Source organism: Myotis myotis, unplaced genomic scaffold, assembly GCF_014108235.1.
Source record: "Myotis myotis isolate mMyoMyo1 unplaced genomic scaffold, mMyoMyo1.p scaffold_m19_p_10, whole genome shotgun sequence".
Lineage (NCBI taxonomy): Eukaryota > Metazoa > Chordata > Mammalia > Chiroptera > Vespertilionidae > Myotis > Myotis myotis.
In genome coordinates, this window is record NW_023416314.1 from 43,081,224 (window position 1) to 43,103,744 (window position 22,521).

General features: G+C 40.4%; 1 protein-coding gene across 3 annotated transcripts; it reads left to right on the forward strand.

Moving 5' to 3' along the window:
- The first annotated feature begins 2,002 nt into the window (after nucleotides 1-2,002).
- LOC118664744 (tripartite motif-containing protein 5-like) lies at nucleotides 2,003-22,041 on the forward strand. Of its 3 annotated transcripts, XM_036325214.1 has the most exons (9): nucleotides 2,003-2,118; nucleotides 3,112-3,235; nucleotides 9,273-9,758; nucleotides 10,322-10,417; nucleotides 10,995-11,225; nucleotides 15,668-15,690; nucleotides 19,853-19,953; nucleotides 20,246-20,272; nucleotides 20,733-22,041. In XM_036325214.1, exons 3-9 carry the CDS (start codon nucleotides 9,339-9,341, stop codon nucleotides 21,326-21,328), a joined length of 1,494 nt encoding a protein of 497 aa, XP_036181107.1. In that variant the 5' UTR covers nucleotides 2,003-2,118; nucleotides 3,112-3,235; nucleotides 9,273-9,338; the 3' UTR covers nucleotides 21,329-22,041. The 3 variants fall into 3 exon arrangements, with proteins under 3 accessions (XP_036181107.1, XP_036181106.1, XP_036181108.1); XM_036325213.1 differs by lacking the exon at nucleotides 3,112-3,235; XM_036325215.1 differs by lacking the exons at nucleotides 3,112-3,235; nucleotides 10,995-11,225.
- The last annotated feature ends 480 nt before the right edge of the window (nucleotides 22,042-22,521 follow it).

Genomic DNA, 22,521 nt, shown 5'->3' on the forward strand with positions numbered 1-22,521 from the left:
ACAGGGGGTTACAAAGCCCAAGAAAAGTCTGGAAGCCTGATCCATATTTGGGGGACAAAGGAACTAAGGGGTATGAAGGGAAAGCTTTATCCATATTCATCACTTAGGATTTGGAGACTGCCTCCCATGAGTCACGGCACTAATGCATCTGCAATTAAAGGTTACTTTTCTGAATATCCTCTGAGAGCCCAGCTGATTAATTCTCTGGTGCCACCTGGCAGCTTATCTGCAACAATGATAAAGGAAAAAAATTTCAAGGTCTCAGAATGACTTTGTGCAAAATTTACACACTTATCATTGCACTTGCAAACCATCATGAGTTTATATGTTGTTAGAAATGAATTCATTCATACCCATGAAATGGAAACTGTCAATATGGGTCACCAAATGCATCTATATAAATTCCAGCTCCTGCCTCACAGACATATGTGAATCAAGAAGAGTTTTAAGGCAAGGTTGCCTTACTCAACTATAGTTACAAACAATACTAAAATGCCTGTGCTTTCCTTAAAAAGACATCAACATTTCAGATGTCCCCCATGTCTCCTGTGAATTAATGTGTGGAGATTGCCCAGCTCTGCACTCTTGTCAGTCAGGGACCCTTGTCTGGAGCTTCCACCAACTTATAGCTACAGCATCTGAAACATGTTTTCAGAAGGTTGATAATAGGGTACAAAAATATGTAGAGGAAATAGAAATGTTTCAGTTCTGCTTTTAAAAAATTACACTTATTTTTATTTAATTGCCATTTTATTTTTATTATAATACTATGCAATGCATACATTGTACTTAAAATTTATTTGGATATATTTTCAGTTCTGCTTTGATTGATGGTGCAAAAGGTCCAAGTGTTTCCCAAAGAAGTGGTGAAAGTGAACACTTACGGAGGTGTGAGTGTTTTCCGGAGAAAGGTTCCCCTTGAAGAGCACCTTGTCTAAACCTCCATCCTCTTCCCACCTCCCAGTTGCTGGTAGCATGTCACTGCCACAAATGTACCACATTATGTCTGGAAGGCTTTTGTTTCTAGGTCAGAAACAAAAACTGGTGGTTAACTGAAGGGCTAGATCAGATTCAATGGTGTTGTAGAAAAAATTTCTCAATTGGTTAAAAAAATTTCTAAATACAAGTTCTTAGTAGCTGCTATTTAAAAAGAACATTTTTTTCCTAAAATTCTAAGGACAAATACTACCATTCAGCTCAAATATCGGAGTTCTATCACTGGTTATCTTCCCATTATACTCTGCATTATGAAGGGCAGGTACCCAGACTAAATCATGGATCATGATTTTGTTAGGTTAGGTGGCTCAGGAGGCGGCTCAAGAAATAGAGATTCCAGTGAATCAGAAAAGAAAGGAAAGGAAAAGGTTTATTTCTGCGTCCCCGGGAGACCCATGTACCCCAAGGACAGAGCACGTGGATTCACAGCAATAGGGAGGGGGGTGCTCTTTTTATACTGCAGTTGGGTGAGGGGCGGGGACATGAGCTGAGGTATTCAGTTGAGGAAGTTTCAGCTGCAGGGGTCAGCCAGGTATTCAGGAATGAGTCAGTATCTGTGTGGGGGTCATTGTGGATTCAGGGAGAAGAAGCCTGTATCTGTGTCTGGCATGCTGATCTGTGAGAAATTCCAGGGGAAGTCCATTGTCTCATCACATGTCTGCATGTATCCGATCCTGGGCTCTCTCCGACCTAACAGATTTTATCCTTAGTAAGTAGTTCAGGACATGAAAATAGGATAAGCTTAACTAGTAGGTATAGAATTAAATTGAAATTACTAAGTATTTAGGAAGGCTGTGGAGTGTATCATTAGATTTTACATTCTTCTTATTTGAAAATTCTTGCTAGAATAATCTGCAAAATGGATGAAAACATAAGAACATACTGAAGCATTGACTTCCCTAAGTGTCCTATGTTGTGACCTCCCATTGTTATTGTTCTTAAGTTTCTGTTTTGCTTCCTTTGTTTCATTTCTACTCCTATGAACTTAACTTTCATTTCTCACTCCGCTTCTGTGGGGGAACTCCTCTGTAGAGAGCTGGTCGCTGGCTTGATGAGTGAATACTGACCAGACTTACAGCAGATCTCCTCCATAGAATTAAAACTCCAGCATATTTCCTGAAAGTAAGTGGGGCAGTTTCTGGGGACAAAGGACAGGAGGCTTTGGGGGAGCAGATTGACTGTGTTTGGTGTCTTAAATTGTGATTCTGAAGCTGCTTTGCTGACTGTCTCTGCTGAGGTGGCAGAGAAGCAGAATACTGTGTCTGGGGGAAGAGTGATTTTTAGAGAAGGGCTGTTTAAAAGAGCAGTCTTATTTATTTATTGGAGGGACCATTATTTCACCAGGCTGAGTTACCTGATTTTCTCCTGTTAGGTTAGGTGGCTCAGGAGGCAGCATAAGAAATAAGGAGTCCAGTGAATCAGAAAAGAAAGGAAGGAAGGAAAGTTTATTCTGCATCCCCGGGGGACCCAAGTACCCCCAAGGACAGGGCACGGTGATTCACGCCAACAGGGAGGGGGGTGCTTTTTTTATACTGTGGTTGGGTGAAGGGCAGGGACAGGAGCTGAGGTATTCAGCTGAGGAAGTTTCTGCTGCAGGGGGTCAGCACGGTATTCAGGAAGGAGTCAGTATCTGTGTGGCGGTCAGTGTTGATTCAGGGAGAAGCCAGTATCTGTGTCTGGCATGCTGATCTGTTAGAAATGCCAGGGGGAGTCCATTATCTCGTCACAGGTCTGCATGTATCTGATCCTGGGCTCTCTCTCTGACCTAACATCTCCCTATTCTGTAGTCTTGACTTCCTACCTTTCCAAAGTGAGTAAGAATACTCCTTTCCCAGCCAGCAAATCCCTCCCTCCTGTTCTCCAGGAAGCCTGTGAGATGAGCCCTGTTCTCCCTCTTCATAAAGCCCAAGCTCATGGTGAGGCCAGCAGGAGTGAGAGCCCTTATCAGGAGGCCTGTGGGAGGCGTGGGCTCTTAGGGGCTCTGCCAGGGATCAGAACTTCTTGAAGCTGGTCCTTTTGCTCTTTTGTGAAATTAGCATTATTTATTTATTTATTTTTACAAACCTTTATTCTTAAATGTACAATAAGCTCACAGACAACACTTCTTCATTCCAGCTGTATGTGGTAACAGATGTTATCATAAGGAATCCAGATGTTAAAACAGGAATGGAATTGAGGATCACCATTGCCCCAGGCACAGGGAACAGCTCATTTCTGGCCAGATTCCTTCATTTCATAAGTGTGTGTTTATTTTTGGTGGGAGAGGGGGGGAGGGGGAGGGAGGAGGGTGGATTTCCCCTTGGCCTTTGCTGTCTCTGCTCCTCTTTTGCTATTGTAAAGCCTTATCTTCCTCACCCATCTCCTTGGCTGGTTTCTCAGGCTGCTTCAGGGGCGCTTTCTTGCTACCTTTGATACAGGACATGACAACTGACGCCCCTTCCCTGAATGCTGATCCTTTACTCTTGTCTTGGTAACTTCTGGGAAGCTTCTGTTACAGAAGAGCAAAGAAATACCAAGCAGGCTTCCTAGAGAAAGGGAGAGACCCCTTTCACTAGTGGTCTCCGGGAATAATTTCCAAATCAGAGTGAGAAAACACGCAGAGAGCCCATCTATATATATCCTGCTGGGGTCTGTGTCTTGCAAATATGCTCCCTGCCCCCTTCATGGCCCTGCAGGAAGGCCCCCAGGAGTCAGGCCACATCCCATGGTCCCTCCAGCATAACAACCCTCCCCCACTCAGGGCAGTGCATTGCTCACAGTTTCTATGTCCAGACACACCTTGCAAGACCAGTTTCCTCCTCACTTTCCCAACCTTCCTGATAAGTGACCAGCCTTTGGCCAGCCTGATGAGAGAGGCTGGATGACCAGATTGCTGCCCATCTCTGTAGTCCCTGTAAGGTTCGTGACACAGGAAAACAAAGAGAGTCGAGTCAATCAGAAAGGAGGAAAAGAGAAGGTTTAATCTGCGTTCCCGGGTGAGACCCATGAGGCCCAAAGGCAGGGACAGTGAATTCGTGCCAACAGGGAGGGAGGCACTTTCTTTTATACAGCTGTTTAGTGAGGGGTGGGGCCGGGGGGGCGGGGGCATGAGCTGAGGAAGTTCCCGCCAAGGGTGTTGTCACAGATTCCAGGAAGGAGCCAGTATCTGTGTCACCATCTGTCTGGCATGCTGACCTGCTAGGAAATCAGGGAGGGTCCATTATCTCCATCACCACCTGCCTTGCAGTGGCATGCATCCGCTCCTGGGCTTCCCCTTGACCTAACAGTCCCCATGTGGACACTTGCCTCTTAGAGGTCCAAGAAGAGGGAATTTATTCTCTCCTGAGGGCCATGGCTCAGTTACCTCAATGCACCCTATGATTCTCTGGTGTCCTCTGTTGCTTTAGAACCAGTTCTAAATCATCTTACACATTCCCTTCCTCTGTTATTATATTGACTCTTTACTCACTTTTCCCTTTGCATGCAGCTAGGAAAAGGAGTTAGTAATTTTTCAAAAGGAAGTCCACCTTTATTTCACCTTTGAGCAATTTGTACCTTGATCTCTGTGTTACTTAGATTTTGATGTGTACTTTCTTTTCCTCCCTCATCTCAGAGATGATATATCTGTTTTTTATACTGGAGACAAGATCCATGTCTGATGTATACTAACTGAATGCTCAGGGGCTATTCCAGGTCCCTCAAAACAGAAGAATGTAAATTTTTTATTAAGATCGCAATAACAAATGAATTCACCTGTGGTATAAAACTCTTAATTTCTATAGAATGCACCCAAATGACTTCTTTGAAACAAATTGACCCGGCAGCTAGTGTCTCCATACTTTGCGAAAGTCCGATAAGGGGTTTAACCAACATCCTTGAAACCTCTCCTGGTCAATAACCATCATTAAAAAGGTGAACCTATTCTTGGCATCCTTATACTTGGGAACCTCAGAAAATTGCAATTCTTCCTATTCCTCTATATTCAGATTTCTGACTTCTACTCCACCTCCTTCCATCAAGGTTTTAATCTGCACCACATTAATGAACTCCCCCAAGAGTTCTAGCACTCAGGGGTGGTGGCCCTGGAACGGGAATGAGGCATGGGCCCTCTCCTGTCAGCTCTGGCAGCCCAACAGCAGCAGGGAGATGTGGCATGTACACTCATGAGCACTGACAGGTTAGAGGGAAATGGAGCCCTGCAATGGCAAGATAGAGGATGGAGCTCTAATGCCAGCCCCACCCCCACATCTCTGCCTCAGGCGAGTCCAACAGGCTTCCACTCCTCCAGCAGGAAAGAGATCTCCTTCACACATGGTCTACCCCTGGTCGGCAAACAGCAGCTCGCAAGCCACGTGCGGCTCTTTGGCCCCTTGAGTGTGGCTCTTCCTAAGCCTTAGGAGTACCCTAATTAAGTTAATAACAATATACCTACCTATATAGTTTAAGTTTTAAAAATTTGGCTCTCAAAAGAAATTTCAATTGTAGTACTGTTGATATTTGGCTCTGTTGACTAATGAGTTTGCCGACCAGTGGTCTAGGCAATTCTCAAACCTCAGCTTTTGAGTGGGTCCTTGTGCAAATACTATCAGTCCTTCAAGTCCTGTTTAGGAACCCTTTAAGAGGGGAATCTCCTGTTCCCTATACCTCTATGGTGCTCCTGGGCATAAGCCTTGTTGGTTTTTGAAGACAGACATTTTTTGAGCTCAGGCCTCTGGCAAGAGTTAGGGCAGTGATGGCGAAACTATGACACGTGTGTGAGAGGTGAAATGCGAACTCATTTTTTTGGTTGATTTTTCTTTGTTAAATGGCATTTAAATATATAAAATAAATATAAAAAATATAAGTCTTTGTTTTACTATGGTTGCAAATATAAAAAAATTTCTATATGTGACACGGCACCAGAGTTAAGTTAGGGTTTTTCAAAATGCTGACACGCCAAGCTCAAAAGGATCACCATCACTGAGTTAGGGAGACTGATGTGGGCCACAAACCCCTCGGTCCTGAGGATGGACTTGGGCATTTGTTATATCCCTCCAGCATAGATACCACTCATGTTCCCTTATCTATCTGCCTGCCTGCTGTGGAGCCACAGAGTCACTGCTTAGGTAGTGGTGGGGTCAAACTCCTTGTGTGAGGACTCAAGTTCTTCTTCACTTTCGTCTTCTGTGTCCTGTGGCAGCAGGTGCTCTGACCTAGCTCCTTGTAGCCCCACCATAAAAATAAATTCTGGAGCCCCAAGGCAGAATGCATGCTTTTCCTCTCTCCTCTACAGGCTCTTGGTGGGTCTCAGGATTTCTTAGATCTTGGATAGGATGAGAAATATTTGGAGGCTCTTACACCTTGTTTGGATTATGTTGGAGCCATAAAATGATCTGTACCACCGTCTCTGCAGCCAGGGGCTAACTGCATATGGCTTCTGGGCTGTTTTCAGTATCTGGCCCACTAGCTGGAATACACTTCTGTTCTCCTTCAGCCTCATTCCTTATCAGGTTCCCTTCATGTATAATGAACATGGCATTAGTAGACAGTGTTAGTGGGTCTAAATTCATCTCAATGTAGCCTTTATAACTTTTCCCTCAGAGCACAGAGCAAAGGAATAAACTTATCTCATATTGCAGATCTTTCTTTAACCTTCAAACTTTGGCAACCATCAAGACATGGATATCTACTGAGATCTTTTCTTTCTTTGTTTATTGCTTCATAGTCCTATTTACTTGGAGTTTGTTAGAGAATCCTGAGCCTAAACTGTAGCCACAGGGCCATATTGAGTCCAGGTGGGAGAATGAGCAACACTGTGTCACCACTCTATAATACCTTCCCTAACAGACCACCAGCATCCTTTCTAATTTAAATGGTCATGACCATCTATGTGACCTGATAGTTGCCTGCCAGGGTCACTTAGCTGAGCTGGAGATATAGGACAGGAGACTGGGCATGCTGACATTGGCTACCTTAGCTGAGCTATTAATGATGATCTTCTCAATGCTATAGAAAGTACTTCATCCCTGTTATATCTCAGCCTTTTGAGAAGTCAGACTTAGTGGATGTGTGAGAAACCAACAAAGGTATGTAAGCCTAGAGCTAGAGTGCAAATTATGTTGTGAAAGCCAGTAAGCACAATGTCCAAGGGCCTAAAAGAGACACAGGTGGCTAAAAATGTCAAAATCCCCTTATGGAAAATGAAGTCTAAGCTTGTTATCTGGCACTTGAGGTCCATAGGAAGTCCTCCTCGTCCAATGCACTTTCCATATCAGTCTAATTTTGCTATCAACAATGTGGCCTTGAAGGCAGCTGACCCTCCACTTTATTGTAGCCTCATGAGTTCTCCAGAAACAAAAACAAAAAGCCAACTTATCAGAAGAATTAGCCAATATTACCTCTATGGGAAGAAAGAGCCCAGGCTTGATGTTGCCCTTTTGTTACAAAGTATATAATAGAACTGCCAGTCTTTTCTTCTTACCTAGTCCTATGTTTCACTCTTACCCCCTGCTCCCCATTCCCTCACCTCCTTGTCCTGAAAGCTATCATCATGCCTCCTTGGAAGTTATGCTTATATCCTACTCATCCTCTCAATTCTACTGAATCTATCTAATATTTCATAGCCCAACACTGATCATTCCTTTTACTCTTGGAAAAGTGTCTGAAATGTTAGAAAATTAGTGAATTGTCAAAGGGCCATATGTCATTATCACTACAGGCTCATGTGATACCAAAAGCCTAGCAGTTTTCTCATACCAGCGACATTGGCATTTTCAAAATCAGACAAGGTGGTGTGTCTTCAATGAACAGGTCATTTCCTTTACCTAATACTTTTTTATTTCTCTCCCATATGCCATATTTCCATAATATTCAGCTTTCAGTTTAGCCTTTATGTTTTCAAGTTAGAATTTCTGGATAGCTCTTTACCTGTCCCCATTATTTGATTTCCTAACACACACATTTCTCTAGTATTGTTTGTCACATCAGCTTGCATATAATTTGCTGTACTTTGCATGTGAATGTCAGGGTCATAGTGGTTTGAACTCTGTTCAGACTCATTTTTTTGTGTTTATGGGTATTAGTATTAGCATGTAATTTGTAGTGATGAAAAATTAGTTGAGCCCAGCCAGTGTTGCTCAGTAGTTGAGTATTGATCTATGAACCAGGAGGTCATGGTTCAATTCCCTGTCAGGACACATGCCCAGATTGCAGGTTCGATCCCCAGTGTGGGACTTGCTGGAGGAAGCCTATCGATAATTCTCTCTTATCATTGATGTTTCTGTCTCTCTCTCCCTCTTCCTTCCTCTCTGAAATCAATAAAAACATATATTAAAAAAAGAAAAATTAGTTAAATGACCTTGCCTAATATTTTGAGATTTCTTTCCAAAGACATATCTATTTCATCTGAATTTCTAATTTTTCAGATATGTTACTCGCATAATTCTAACGTATATTTCTCCTATCTCCCTTTACCATCAACATACATACACACCATGAGGCTCCTTACAATGTCATTGGCAAATTTCCAGGAAAATGTGAAATGTTACCATTTATCAACACAAGAATTCTCAGAATTCCTAAGTTACTTGTTTCACCTTTGATTAACTCAATAATGTAGGAACAGACCCCTGATAGGGACCTTGAACATAGTAGGTTCATTGCAACTCTGTGTATTGAAGATAAGATCCTTGTAAGTCACTTACTATCTCTATGTACAGATCTGATAAAGGGTTTGCTCTTGCCAGGTACACACAGTGTCACATATCATGTCAAAATAATAAGAGAAATATTTTTAAACACACAGAAAATGATGGCAATCATTACACTGTAAATAAGCAAGTCAGAGCAGGTCTTTCTGATAAAGGAACATGGAAGGAGATTGTTGACTGAAGTATGAGAATGAATCCTACTGATACCAGGGGCAGCATTGCCTACTGAGAGAAGAGTGGGTGTAAAAGCCCAGACCCAAAAGTGGTTTGGTGCATTTATTATTGAGGATGTGTTTGGCATAGGAAAGAAGAAGAAGGAGAGATGTTGGGTCACGCAAACATCTTTTCTTTGTATAAAGGACCTCAGACCATCCTTTTGTTCAGTAAAAGTAAAGATCAATAACAACCATTGCACAGAAAGAAATGAAATGTGTCATGTTAAATTAACTAAAGTATTTAAAATTGCCAGGTCACTGTGATCCTTTCTTTGTCTCTCTAACTCTTCTTTTATGTCCCTATATCTGTTCTTTCCCTGTCTTTGATTTCTATACAATTAACAATATTTATTCCCACTGTTCTTACTCTGCCCCCTTTAACCTTTCCAATCAGGCAGAGATCAGTGAACAAGAGGAGCCTCAGTTCAGAACAGGTAGGAAGGAACAGGGACCAGCTACGATGGCTTCAGGAATCCTGGTGAACATAAAGGAGGTGATGACCTGCCCCATCTGCCTGGAGATCCTAACAGAACCCATGAGCCTGGACTGTGGGCACAGCTTCTGCCAAGCCTGCATCACTGCAAACAACAAGGAGTCCGCGAACGGCCAAGGAGAGAGCAGCTGCCCCGTGTGCAGGATCAGTTACCAGCCTGAGAACCTGCGGCCTAGTCTGCATTTGGCTAACATAGTGGAGGTGCTCAGGGAGGTCAAGCTGAGCCCAGAGGAGGAGCAAAAGAGAGATCTCTGTGAGCACCATGGAGAGAAACTCCTGCTCTTCTGCAAGGAGCATGGGAAGATCATTTGCTTGTTTTGCGAGCGGTCCCAAGAGCACCGTGGTCACCACACATTCCTCATGGAGGAGATTGCCCAGGAGTACAAGGTAATAGACTGGGATGGAGGAAAGACAGGGCAGAAAATAGCACTTGATGGGAAATCTTAACTTTGCATTTGACTGTAATTATATTGCCACCAGAACCCTGAGGCCTGTGTTCACTTTTCTTCCTATGTCCACCTTCCAAGACCTGAAAGACATTTCTGTGCAATCCACACAAATGATGAGCAGACTTTCAATCAGAAGTAGACATTTTTAAACCTTGTGCTAATAGGTGGAGGCTTGGTGCACAAGCAAAGCTGTCATTGTCCCTTTGGACAGGAGAATGAATCAAGACCTAAATTCTTTCCTTACACAGGATCAAGTTTTTTCTTGTAGGGCAAAGAGAATCAGTCTTCTCTTGACATAGTAATGGTGACTTCTATCATCTGAGTCTTAAAGAACACATAAACACATCAGATTTCCTTCAAATCACAGCTTCAAGTTGTCATTTTGCAGTTTCTATAAACTCAAGTCTCTTTAGAGATCAACCTGATTTCTTCCCCATTTGTCCTCTCTTCTGATGATAAGAAAGCCCAAAGCTTGACCCTGATGTGATTCCTCTCTCACAGGAGAAGCTCCAGAAAGCTCTGGACAGTCTGAGTGCAAAGCAGCAGGAAGCTGAAAAATTGGGAGTTGATCTTGAAAAGGAAACAACTTCCTGGAAGGTAGGAGGAAACTCTTCCTGAGGTAGCTAGACAAGATTCTGGGTAGGACCTTGGGTGTAGTCAGAAGGAGCTCCCTATCTTCTTGTTCCCTGGCCATTGATATGTCCAGATTTATTGATTAGCCATTTGTCATTCTTTCTTTGGTAGGGCTCAGGCAGAAAATGAACCTGTTACAAACTAACACAGATATTTGTAGGTTAGTTATTCTCATAGTGAATTCTGTGTTCATGTCGCTGATTATTTTGAGCCATGAATGGTTGCCAATGGCTCATGCCCTGATGTTCAACATAGGTAGAGGTTGGGGTGGGGGTCAAGGGTAATGATGGAAGGCATGACTGCCTTGGGCCTCTCTGTGAGAGCTGAGCCATACCTTCGTGTCCCATTTTGTGTCAATAGTGCAGATTTGAGGTCATTATTTTGGGATGTGATGAGAAGAAATAATAGGAGATATCAACCTCTCCAAGAATTGTTCCTGTGTTTCCATCTCCCTTCCCTCTGAGAACTTCCAAACCCAATACTTTTCTGGCTTCCAGTCTCTTCTTGATTGCCAGAGTCCCTCTCTTTTTCAATCCTGAAGGATCTAATAGAGAATGAAAGCCAAAGTATCCAGGATTATTTTAAAGAACTGAGAGGTATCCTGGACCGTGAGGAACAGAAGGAGATGCAAAAGCTGGAGAAGGAGAAGAGATATATTCTCAGTTACCTGGCTCAGGGTAGCAGTGAGCTCATCCAGCAGAGCCAGTTGTTGAGAGATCTCACCTGTGATCTGCAGCGTCGGTTGCAGGGGTCAACAGCGGAGATGCTGCAGGTAAGACTCAGAATGAATCATCAGCATCTGAATTTGAGGAAAATAAAGACTAAGTTTCCTCTGATGTGTGGCTGTGCTGTTTGTTGTGGTGATGCTGAGGTTCCTTTGGTCTTGTAGTAACCCTTAGTTGCATCTATTTCACAGGTTACGGAAATCATCAAATGCATGAATAACAAGGGAAAATCTCATTTTTACTTTTATAATGTACTAATTACAGTGCAAAAGTGACTGTGGAGAAAATATCTATTGTCTCCAATTATTTTCTGCCGGGCACTATATTTTTGACCTAGCCTAGAACTTTTTTTCTGATACCTCTTTATTATCCAAGAGTTGTTTTTCCTTCATAGAATGCGTTGAGATTCTTCTCCTTTTTCTGAATAAACAATTGTTTTCTGGATAAGCAATTGAGAAGGATTGGTACTATTTATTCTTTCATTATTCAATAAATGCACCAATGAAACCATCTCACTCTGGGCCTTTTGGGGGAAAGGTTTAAAATATAAATATTTTTTACTTGTGCTAGATTTTCTTGGGTATTTGTGTGTGTGTGTGTGTGTGTGTGTGTGTGTGTGTGTGTGTGTAATATACATCATTTTTTGATAATATACATCTTTGTAGAAATTTGTCCATTCTAAGTTGTCAGATTTACAAACATGAATTTATTCATTATAATTTCTTAGAATCTCTTTCATTTCTATGGTATTACAGTATTGGCCCATCTTTTATTCCTCATTTCAGTGATATTTTTTTTTGTCAGTTTAGTTATATTTGCTTAATTTTATTGATGTTTTTAAAAAATGAACTTAATTGATTTATTGACTTTTAACCTTTCAATATCATAGATTTATGTTTTTACTTATGTAGTTTACCTTGTGTATGTATATGTAAATGTACATTCATACATGAGTGTGTGTATGTGTTTGTGTGCATGTGTGTATTGGTTTAATTTATTGTTCTTTTTCTAGCTTCCTAAAATGGGAAGTTTGACCACTGATTCAACAACCTTTTCTGTTATTTTTTAATTATATAAATGTATAGTTTTAGCTATATTCCACACTTTTGGATTATTTACTTGTTATTTAGATTCAACTCAATGTATTTTCAAATTTTATTTGTTATTTTCATCTTAACCCTTGAAATATTTGCAACTGTGTTTTTTAATTTACTAACACTTGGTGATTTTTACTTTTTCTTCTGTTGTGTATTTTAAAATTAATTCCTTTCTAATCAGAAAGCATATATTTTACTATTATGTCTTTTAAATATATTGATATTAAAATATTGTATGTCCAAATTTTTATATGAATTTGAAAAAAATTTGTATTGATTTGGTGAAAGGGTTTATAGATGCCAGTTAGAGTTAAATCGAGCTGGTTGATAATGTTGGTCATGTCTTCTACATTGTGAATATTTTCTTATTTATATATTTTTCCTTTTCTTGAGCCTCTAACATTTCTTGTAATACTGGTTTGTTGTTATTGTTGAACTTCAGCTTTTTCTTATCTGAAAAGCTCGTTATGGTTCCTTAAATTCTAAATGATAGCCTTGCTGGGTAGAGTAATATAGGTTGTAGGTCATTGCTTTTCATCACTTTGAATATTTCATGTCACCCCATTCTGGCCTGCATAAGTCTATCAGCTGATTGGTTGAGAAATCAGCTGATAGTCTTACAGGAGCCCCCTTATACTAGAAATATTTCTGCTTTTCTCCTCCTGCTTTTAAGATTCTCTCTATTCATTTCTCACTGGGTCTTTTTATGCTGTCTGTCTTCTTTTTCAAGTTTCCTGACTCTTTGTTGAAGTCCTCAGTGAAATAATCTATTCTTTCCCTAAGTTCACTGAGCAGCCTTATACCCTGCATTTAGTTTAGAATTCTGCATTGGGTAGATTGCTTGTCTCCATTCTGTTTAGTTGTTTTCCAGAAATTTTATCCTGATCTTTCATTTGGGACATGTTTCTTTGTCTCATTGTTTTTGCTGCCTTTCCATGTTTATTCCTATGTATTTGGTATATCTGCTACATCTTGCAGCCTTGGCAGAATGGCCTTATATGGTTGGTGTCCCTTGGGAACAGTGGTACAGTTTCCATATTCATCTGAAAAAAGGTGCTATTGGGTTGTGTGTGCTCTCTTATTGTAGTTGAGTCTTGATTGCTGTTGCACATTGGTGGGTGGAATTGCCCCTCAGGCTGAATGGCTGTCCCATTTCTTAACCTCCACACATGGGTATGTTACCAGCCAGTTTCGTCTCCACCCTTCCTACCGTCTCAAGGTGGCTTCTTCAAATTTTTAGTTGCAGCAGAATACCAATCTGTTCATCTTGTCATCATGTGGTTCTCAAAGGTAGTTATTCTATAATTTAATTATAATTTTGATATGAGTTTTGGAGAAAACAAACACATTCTTTACCTAGTCCATCATTTTGTCCAAGATTCTCTTTTTACTTTTGCCAAATTTGTATCTTTGAATCCAAAATATGTCTCCTATAAGCAGCAATACTATAAGTTGCTTTTTAGCTAGACCAGCAATCTCTATCTTTTAAATGGTGAATTAAGGCAATGACATTTAATGCAATTGTCAATGTAGCTCTATTTAACTTATATTATGCTATTAGCTTTTATATGCCACCTACAATTTTCATTGTTCTCTTTCTCATTGAATAGCTTCTTTTGAGTTAACCAAATATTTCTAGTATAAAATTTGTTTTAAACTTTTTTTATTTTTGTGGTGGTTGCTCTTCTCATTACAATATGAATCCTATTTTATCAAGACCTATTGCATATTGATACTAAATTAATTCCAGTAAAATATGGATACTTGCCTCCAATATTGCTTTTTATTACTTCAGCCACAGTGCAATGATACTTTTAATAGGGGGACTTAATCTAATGCAGGCCCATGCCATGCAGGCCTTAGAATTATTTGATATAACTGGGAAGGTATACTTTTAGATGAAATTTATATGAGGAAATAATATTTTTTTTCAAGAACTGAGGATAAACTCAATAAAGAGGTAGAGTTTGGACAATGACATAAACCAGGTCCTGATTACAATGTTTGAACTTCAAGATGAAGCTTGATTAAATTAAAACTGTCCCCCAAATTCCTTTTCATTTTCTCTACTTTACCTATTTTTAATTTCTTTTTGTCATGTACAACAATAAAACCCTAATATAGAGAACAAAGCAATTTTTGTGTGTGTGTGTTTGTGTGTGTGTTTGTGTGTGTGTGTGTGTGTGTGTGTGTGTGTGTGTGTGTGTGTATGTTGATCCTCTGGTTGGCCTAGTTTTGGGTGTCATGAAAAAAGTTAGTCTCGCCGAAACCGGTTTGGCTCAGTGGATAGAGCGTCGGTCTGCGGACTGAAAGGTCCCAGGTTCGATTCCGGTCAGGGGCATGTACCTGGGTTGCGGGCACATCCCCAGTGGGAGATGTGCAGGAGGCAGCTGATCGATGTTTCTCGCTCATCGATATTTCTAACTATCTCTCTCCCTTCCTCTCTGTAAAAAATCAATAAAATATATTAAAAAAAAAAAAGTTAGTCTCAGATAGGTGATACCAAATATATTTGTGCATATCTGTTTAAAGGAACAAATTTGTGATGATAAACAATTTCAGATGACAAAAATAATTAATAATGTGGACTAAACTGTTTTGTTGGAGACTGAAACGCAGTAAATATTGTAGTATTTAGAACAGTGACCAAGTGGATGTTGTTAACATGGACAAAGGTGTAGAAAAGAGGTAGTAATTTGTTTTCTGAAAAGTAAGTTACATAGTAAACAGCCTAAGTTACTGGTTCATGTGGGTGCTTTCCTAGGCATTATAGTAACCTGCATTTAAGAGACAAATCTGAGTAAAAATAAAGACTTTGGAAAACAATTATACATAAGTGTGCATCAAATTTAAGGGTGTGTACAAGATCAACTGTGGATAGTGGGTGAAACAAGAAGGGAGATTTGAGAAATGCCTACATTAATACATTTGTTTGCTTGTACACTAAGTGGAAGCCATGTGAATTTTTGAGAAATACTCTAACTACTCATCTTTGATTCTTCCAATTAAGGCATAAAACTTGACAAGTAATAGTTAATTACTTTACATTTGTGTTGAATAAATGAGCAAACCATGAATTATTCAAATCAACCCATGAGGAGTCTTGTGAACATGGGAAAATATGATGGCCTCATGCTTTTCTCATAAATATATCTCATCTCCAGGTACTGGAAGCTAAAGGTGTTGTTCCACAAGGGTCAATATTTTAGGAAAACTGACAACTGTTCATGAGTCTTCTGAAATGATACACCTGGATCTTTTCTTTACTATTTTGTTCTCACATTAGGACCATCTCTATTCCCACCAGATCAGGGGGACCTGGGGATGTGATGAAGCTTTGTAAGTGAGGAGGACTTATACTTTTTGACTTATGTTTTCTCTTTTGTCCCTAGGATGTGAATGGCATCCTGGAAAGGTATGTGTGGAAGACAAACAATGGATGTTTTGTCCTGTAAAAAGAGGTTTAAAGCCATTAGAGTTATCTGGTAGTTAATTAGGATAAAATATTGCTCAGAACAGAACAAGCTGGTTGCAGTTTTAGCTTGAATTTCTGGATTGAATATTTTTTAAATATTTTTTTATTGTTTAAAGTATTACAAATAGTAGTACATGTGTGTCTCGCTCTCTCTTTCTTTTTTTCCCCCAAATTGACTTTCTCCAAACATAAAAGGACCTGGTATCTTCTATTCCCAGAGCAGAAATTTAAATGTAACTGAGTTGTCTCAAATTCTGGCTGCTTAGGAGCTGAAGAAAACATGACATTTCAACAATAAATCCATCACCTATGTACTGCAGAAATCTGAGTTAGATACAATCATGCTGATTGAAAAAAACTAATGTGGCCACATGAGCCTGATACTGCAACATCTTATGTCTAACTGCCTCTAATCCAAACTCAGCAACTTCTCCCCACCTAAATATCCTACCATAAAATCTGGTTCATTCTCAATAGTTATAAAATACTCAAACAAAAATGGTTTCTCTGTATTTTCAAAAACAAACATAAATATCAAGGAATATTTTGACTCTGACACAAACAATTGATCCATCTTTCTCACGTACTTTTTAAAAAAATTGATTTCAGAGATGAAGGGAGAGGAAGAGAAACATCAATGATGAGAGAGAGTCATTGATCAGCTGCCTCCTTCATCCCCTTACTGGGGATCAAGTCCGCAACCCAGGCATGTGCTTGTGACTGGAATTAGACTGGGGACCCTTCAGTCCACAGGCTGATGCTCTATCCACTAAGCCAAACCAGGTAGGGCTCTTGCTCATGTACTTTTGACGCCAATGGAAGGGCACCATCTTGGTGTCTAAAATTTTTTTAATCCTCACCTAAATATACTACTTTTTGTCCATTGACCATCAGATAGTGATTGGAATGTAGGGAGGGTGGTAGTGAGGGAATGAGAGAGAGAGAGAGAGAAAGCAAGAGATAAGGAGAAAGAGAGATAGGGAGAGAGAGGGAATGAGAGAGAGAGAGAGAGAAACATCAATGTGAGAGAGACACATCGACTGGTTGCCTCCCACACATGCCCCACTGGGTCTGAAGTTCAAACCTACAACCCAGTCGCATGCCCTTGATAGGAATAGAACCTGCGACCCTTCAGTCCTCTGGCTGATGCTCTAACCACTGGGGAAAATGGCTACTTCTATGTCTAAATTTGAACATCTACTTGACAACATCAATCTCTTCCAAGCACATGAAATTCAGACCACTGTAAGTACAGTGTCAATAATGTCTTTCCCAAGTGTTACATTTTTTCCCAGAGCAACTGAAATCTCAGATATTGTTCCTGGGGCCTCCCTACTGGGGAGTAACATTTAAAGGTCTTATTCCTCTCCAGACAGTATTTCCACACAGTATGTCTCAAACCACCAAGAGCTAGGTTCTGAAACCTTCCTTTCTTGTCATAATGCTAGGACTCTACATCCATGTCATGGCTTTTCCTTACATTAATTCATTTCAAGGTACCAAATTTGGCATTTTAAAGAAATCCACGAGGAGAACCAAGATGGGGGCATAGGTAAACACCAGAAATTGCTGCCTCCCCCAACAACTTCAAAAATACAACTAAAAGACAGAACGGACATCATCCAGAACTACAGGAAGGCTGGCTGAGTGGAAATTCTACAACTAGAAGGAAAGAGAAAAGCACACTGAGACTCAGAGGAGCTGCGGAAGTGGAGTGCAGAGGTACAAGGTGCACGCGGCAAGGGCTGGCAACTGAGGACGCGGCTGTCTTTTCCAATAGGGAGGGAGTCACAAGCTCCTGACTGCACTGAACTCCAGTTCCAGGAAGTCTCTGGGGACCTAGACTCATATGGGGAGAAACTGGACTGTCTGGCAGTGGGCAGAACTCGGAACTCGAGGGTGGCTTTCTCTCAGCAGTGCTTGTGGCAATTACCAGGACACTGGGACACAGGGCCTCTTAGGGCAGGGATGAGGATCAGCCATAGCTGCTTGCTCCACCCTGTTGATTCCCTGAGACATCGCCCCACCCAAGCTGCAGCAGAGGCTTTTGCATATGAAAGGCCTGGCCCTTTTCAATCTGAAAATTACCTAACAAACTGCAGCTGGGCCAGACAGACACAGAACTTCCAAGAGAAGACCCAAGGCCCCACAGCAGCTTGCATTGTTTCACAGCTGGGCCTCATCTGGGCACCTCCACTCTTCAAACAAGGAAGGGGAATCTGCAGATCTCTTTGTAGTTCCTTCTGGGTAGCCTCAGGCAGAGGCTAAATTAGCACCTCCTTAGAGATCCAAGAGCCAGTGTACCCAGTGGTCAGAGTGGGACCATCCAATTACAACTCCTCAGATCCATAAGGGACACACTCAGGGGGCATACTCAGTGAGCACCAAAGCCACACTGAAGCAAGTTTTGCCCCATAAGGGTGTCTTCAGCACAGAAGTTCTCCCACTGTAGACACAGCTGATTCTCACAGCCAATTGTCCTGGAGGTCAATTCCTCCTAGTGATACCTACAACAATCAAGGCTTAACTGCAACAAGACTGTGCACAAGGCCCACAAAGGGGTACACCAAGAGTGTCCACCTCAGGTAATTGGAGTGGCTGAGCCACTGGGACCTATAAGACACCTAGCATACAAAGCCACTCTACCAACACAGGGAAGCAACCAAAATGTTGAGACAGAGAAACAGGTCACAAATGACAGAAATGAAGGAAGCAAACGACTGGAAATAGAGTTCAAAACCACAGTTATAAGGTTTTTCAAGAATTTTTTAGAAATCGCCAACAAATTTAGTGAGACCCTGGAGGATATGAAAAAAGACCAACTAGAAATTAAGCATACACTTACTGAAATAAAGAATAATATACAGAGATCCAACAGCAGACAAGAGGATCACAAGAATCAAGCCAAAGATTTGAAATACGAAGAAGCAAAAAATACCTAATCAGAAAAGCAAAAAGAAAAAAGAATCCAAAAATATGAAGATAGTGTAAGGAGCCTCTGGGATAACTTCAAGTGCACCAACATCCGAATTTAGGGGTGCCAGAAGAAGAGAGAGAGCAAGATATTGAAAACCTATTTGAAGAAATAATGACAGAAAACTTCCCCTACCTGGTGAAAGAAATAGACTTACAAGTCCAGGATGCACAGAGAACCCCAAACAAAAGGAATCCAAAGAAGACCACACCAAGACACATCATAAGGGCAAAAGACAAAGAGAGAATCTTAAAAGCAGCAATAGAAAAACAGTCAGTCACCTACACTGGCATAACCATATGACTGTCAGCTGATTTCTCAACAGAAACTATGCAGGCCAGAAGGGAGTGGCAAGAAATATTCAACCAAGATTACTTTATCCAACAAAGCTATCATTCAGAATAGAAGGTCAGATAAAGAGCTTCACAGATAAGAAAAAGCTAAAGGAGTTCATCACCACCAAACCAGTATTATATGAAATGCTGAAAGGTATTCTTTAAGAAGAGGAAGAAGAAAAAGGTAAAGATAAAAATTATGAACAGCAAATACATATCAAGAAGTGAATCTAAAAATCAAGTGAATAAAAAATCTGATGAACAGAGTAAACTGGTGAATATAATAGAACCAGGACATAGAAAGAGAGTGGACTGACAATTCTTGGAGGGAAAGAGGTGTGGGGGTACAGGAAAAGACTGGACACCTATGGATGAGGACAGTGGGAGGGTAAGGGCAGAGTGTGGGGTGGGAACTGGGTGGAGGAGAGCTATGGGGAGGAAAAAGAGGAACAACTGTAATAATCTGAACAATAAAGATTTAATTAAAAAAGAAATCCACTATTGCATATAATTTCATATGATTTTTAGAAGTTAGAGAGGAGAGGATATTCATCTTGAAAAGAATAATCTGTGATTCTGAGAGGTATACTCCTTCCCAGGATCAAACAAAAGGCACCTGGGAAAATGGGCCAAACACAATTTTTCTGACTCTAAGTTCAGGAGTCTACTCTCTACTTTCTCAGGGGTCTGTGGAAGGATGCTGAAGTATTCAATAAGGTGAATGGATAAAAATCAGTGGTTTGGGAGAGTCAAAAATTGCAGAGGTGTGGAGATCTTGTTTTGTCGTCCCTAGGAGTAAGACCTTCACTCTGAAGAAGCTAGAAACTATATCCAAGGAACACAGGAGACAGTTCCAACTTCCTGATCTGAGAGGGATGCTGCAAGTGTTTAATGGTGAGGAATGCTAGAACAAGTGGGTATCTGTGGATTCTTGTTATGATGGTGGTTAAAGAGGAAGAAGAGTTCAGTTTCTAGATGTGGGTAGAGGAGACAGAGAAAAATGGATATTATGTGCTGACTATATGGGCATATTCACTGGGGAGTGGTCAACTGCCTTGTTCACCTCTCATTCTTCCATGTACTATCTTACATAGACACCAGTCTTTCCCCTGATCTGGAGAGAAAATAGATTTTAATGTAGACTCTTTTGCTTATATTTTATATTATGTATTTTTTCTACTTTCAGAACTGACAGAGGTACGCCGCTACTGGGGTAAGTCGAAATCACAGTATCATGAAACTACCCTGTCCTCATCTTCTTTTAGAATATTGCATTTCTACTAGGTCTCTTTACTAATGCAAATAAGATATTGATATAAATGTAACACGAGGCAAATATTCCTACTGATGAAGGAAGGGTGTTCAAATCAGAAAAAACAAAAGGCAGCAAAGATACAGTGTCAGTGTATCTGACAGTGGTGCAGATACACTCAGTGTGTTAGATGCACCCAAGGAAAGAGACTCTACACAGAAGTGGGTTAGGGTGTGAGCGGTTGTAAAGATCCATGTTTTCCTTCCAACAGACATACACATTATATTTCCACAATGTTATCCTGCTCCTCAAAGACCAAAACAAGTTTTTCCCAGTTCCTACTCATTTTATTCTGAAGATCTTTCTTGCAATGTCACAGTAATACATCATTTTCCTCACATAGCACTGTAATTTTTTACAGCAAATGTGACCCTGGATCATCGGAGGGCTAATTCAAATATTGCTATTTCTGCATATGAGAGAGAAGTGAGAAGTGACTTCAGTGACTTTTTTCAGAGAACACATTGTCCACCTGAGAGAGAAGATTATGAAGATTATGGTGTCCTGGGATTACCATCTATCACATCAGGGAAGCATTACTGGGAGGTGGATGTGTCACAGAAACATGCCTGGATTCTGGGGGTATGTGTGGGGAAATATCCTGTCTCCATTAGGATGGATTTTGGAAAACAAATTAAAAATCAGCCTGTTAGCTATCGGTATCAACCTAAAAATGGCTACTGGGTTATAGGGTTACAGAATTATTCTGAATATAAGGCTTTTGTGAATTCTGCCTCCTCCAAACCTTCATTCTTAACTCTGTTCCTGACGGTTCCTCCCCGTCGTATTGGAGTTTTCCTAGACTACAAGGCTTGCACTATCTCATTTTTGAATATCACAAACCATGGGTTTCTTATCTATAAATTCTCTTCATGTTGCTTTAATCAGGAAATTTATCCATATTTCAATAGTATGAAATATTCTGACTCCCTGAAACTGTGTTCTCCAAGCTCTTAAAACTCTCATCTCCTCACCCACTTCTGTGTAGTCTCTTTCCTTGAATGCATCTAACAAACTGAGTTTTTCTGCATCACTGTCACCATCTAATCTTTGCTGCTTTTTTTCTTCTGATTTGAATACCCTTCCTTCATCAGTAGGGTATATAATTTGCCACATGTTATATTTATCCCAATATCTTATTTGCATTAATAAAGAATGCTAGTTCATCATTTTTATAATTCTAAGGAAAATGACTAATGCCTTATTAAAAAATGACATGCATGTAGGTAAAATCTCTACCAATTTCTTAAAATCTCATGTCCTCTGCCCCTGACAGAAGATGATGGAAAGCTTTCTAACAACTTTTGTACATTATTGAAGATCCTGTATAGGAGTCATTCACTACAGAATGAGTCCTCAGGTGTGTGTCAGTTTACCCCTTTATGTTTATTATTCATCAAGGAGTGAAGGAGAAAATATTATAAATAATATGTACCAACAGAGGAAGCTTTGTGTCCAGAGTGTCTGAGTTCAAGTCCAATCTCCCGAAATATGCACAGTGAACCATGAATAAAATACTTGAATGCTGATTTTATTTTCTGTAAATGGTCCTGGTAATAAAACCCACCATAGTTAGAATCACTGTGAGAGGAAAAATGTCATTAAATGTATAACATGTAAGCGTCTCAACTGAATAAACATTTTCCCCACTAATTACTGAGAAATATAAACTGTGTCAGTGTCTCATTAAACAGGTTTTTGCCTTAAGGGGCACTCGGGTGGTTTTGACTGAAGTCTCATGATTCAGATCTCAGATACCTCTGTGCTGCTGTCTAGATACGTCCAGCTCTGCCAATGATAGATAAGTCTGTGTGTGTGAGTGTATGTGTGTGTGTGTGTGTGTGTGTGTGTGTGTGTGTGTGTGTTAGAGAGAGAGAGAGAAAGAGAGAGAGAGAGAGACATTGAGCATTTTATTATAATTCTGCTGTTACTACATATTAGTCCTGATCAAATAAACTAAATTCTAGGATATTCTATTTTACATTTGTAAATATATACACTGAGTGGCCATATTATTATGACCACCTGATGTTTGCAGGAAAATTAGCTATAATTTCATGCTGAAGTTACTAGAGAGCCAGACCATTATAAATAGGGAAGCAAGTTGTTTGTCACAACTGTAGAAGTGATTTTTTTTCTGAAGATATGTG

Coding starts and splice junctions, on each gene's coding strand:
- LOC118664744 (XM_036325214.1), top strand. CDS start 9,339: ATGGCTTCAGGAATCCTGGTGAACATAAAGGAGGTGATGACCTGCCCC. Junction 10,418..10,994: donor AGGAAACAACTTCCTGGAAG/GTAGGAGGAAAC, acceptor TCAATCCTGAAG/GATCTAATAGAGAATGAAAG. Junction 15,691..19,852: donor GTGAATGGCATCCTGGAAAG/GTATGTGTGGAA, acceptor TGTCGTCCCTAG/GAGTAAGACCTTCACTCTGA.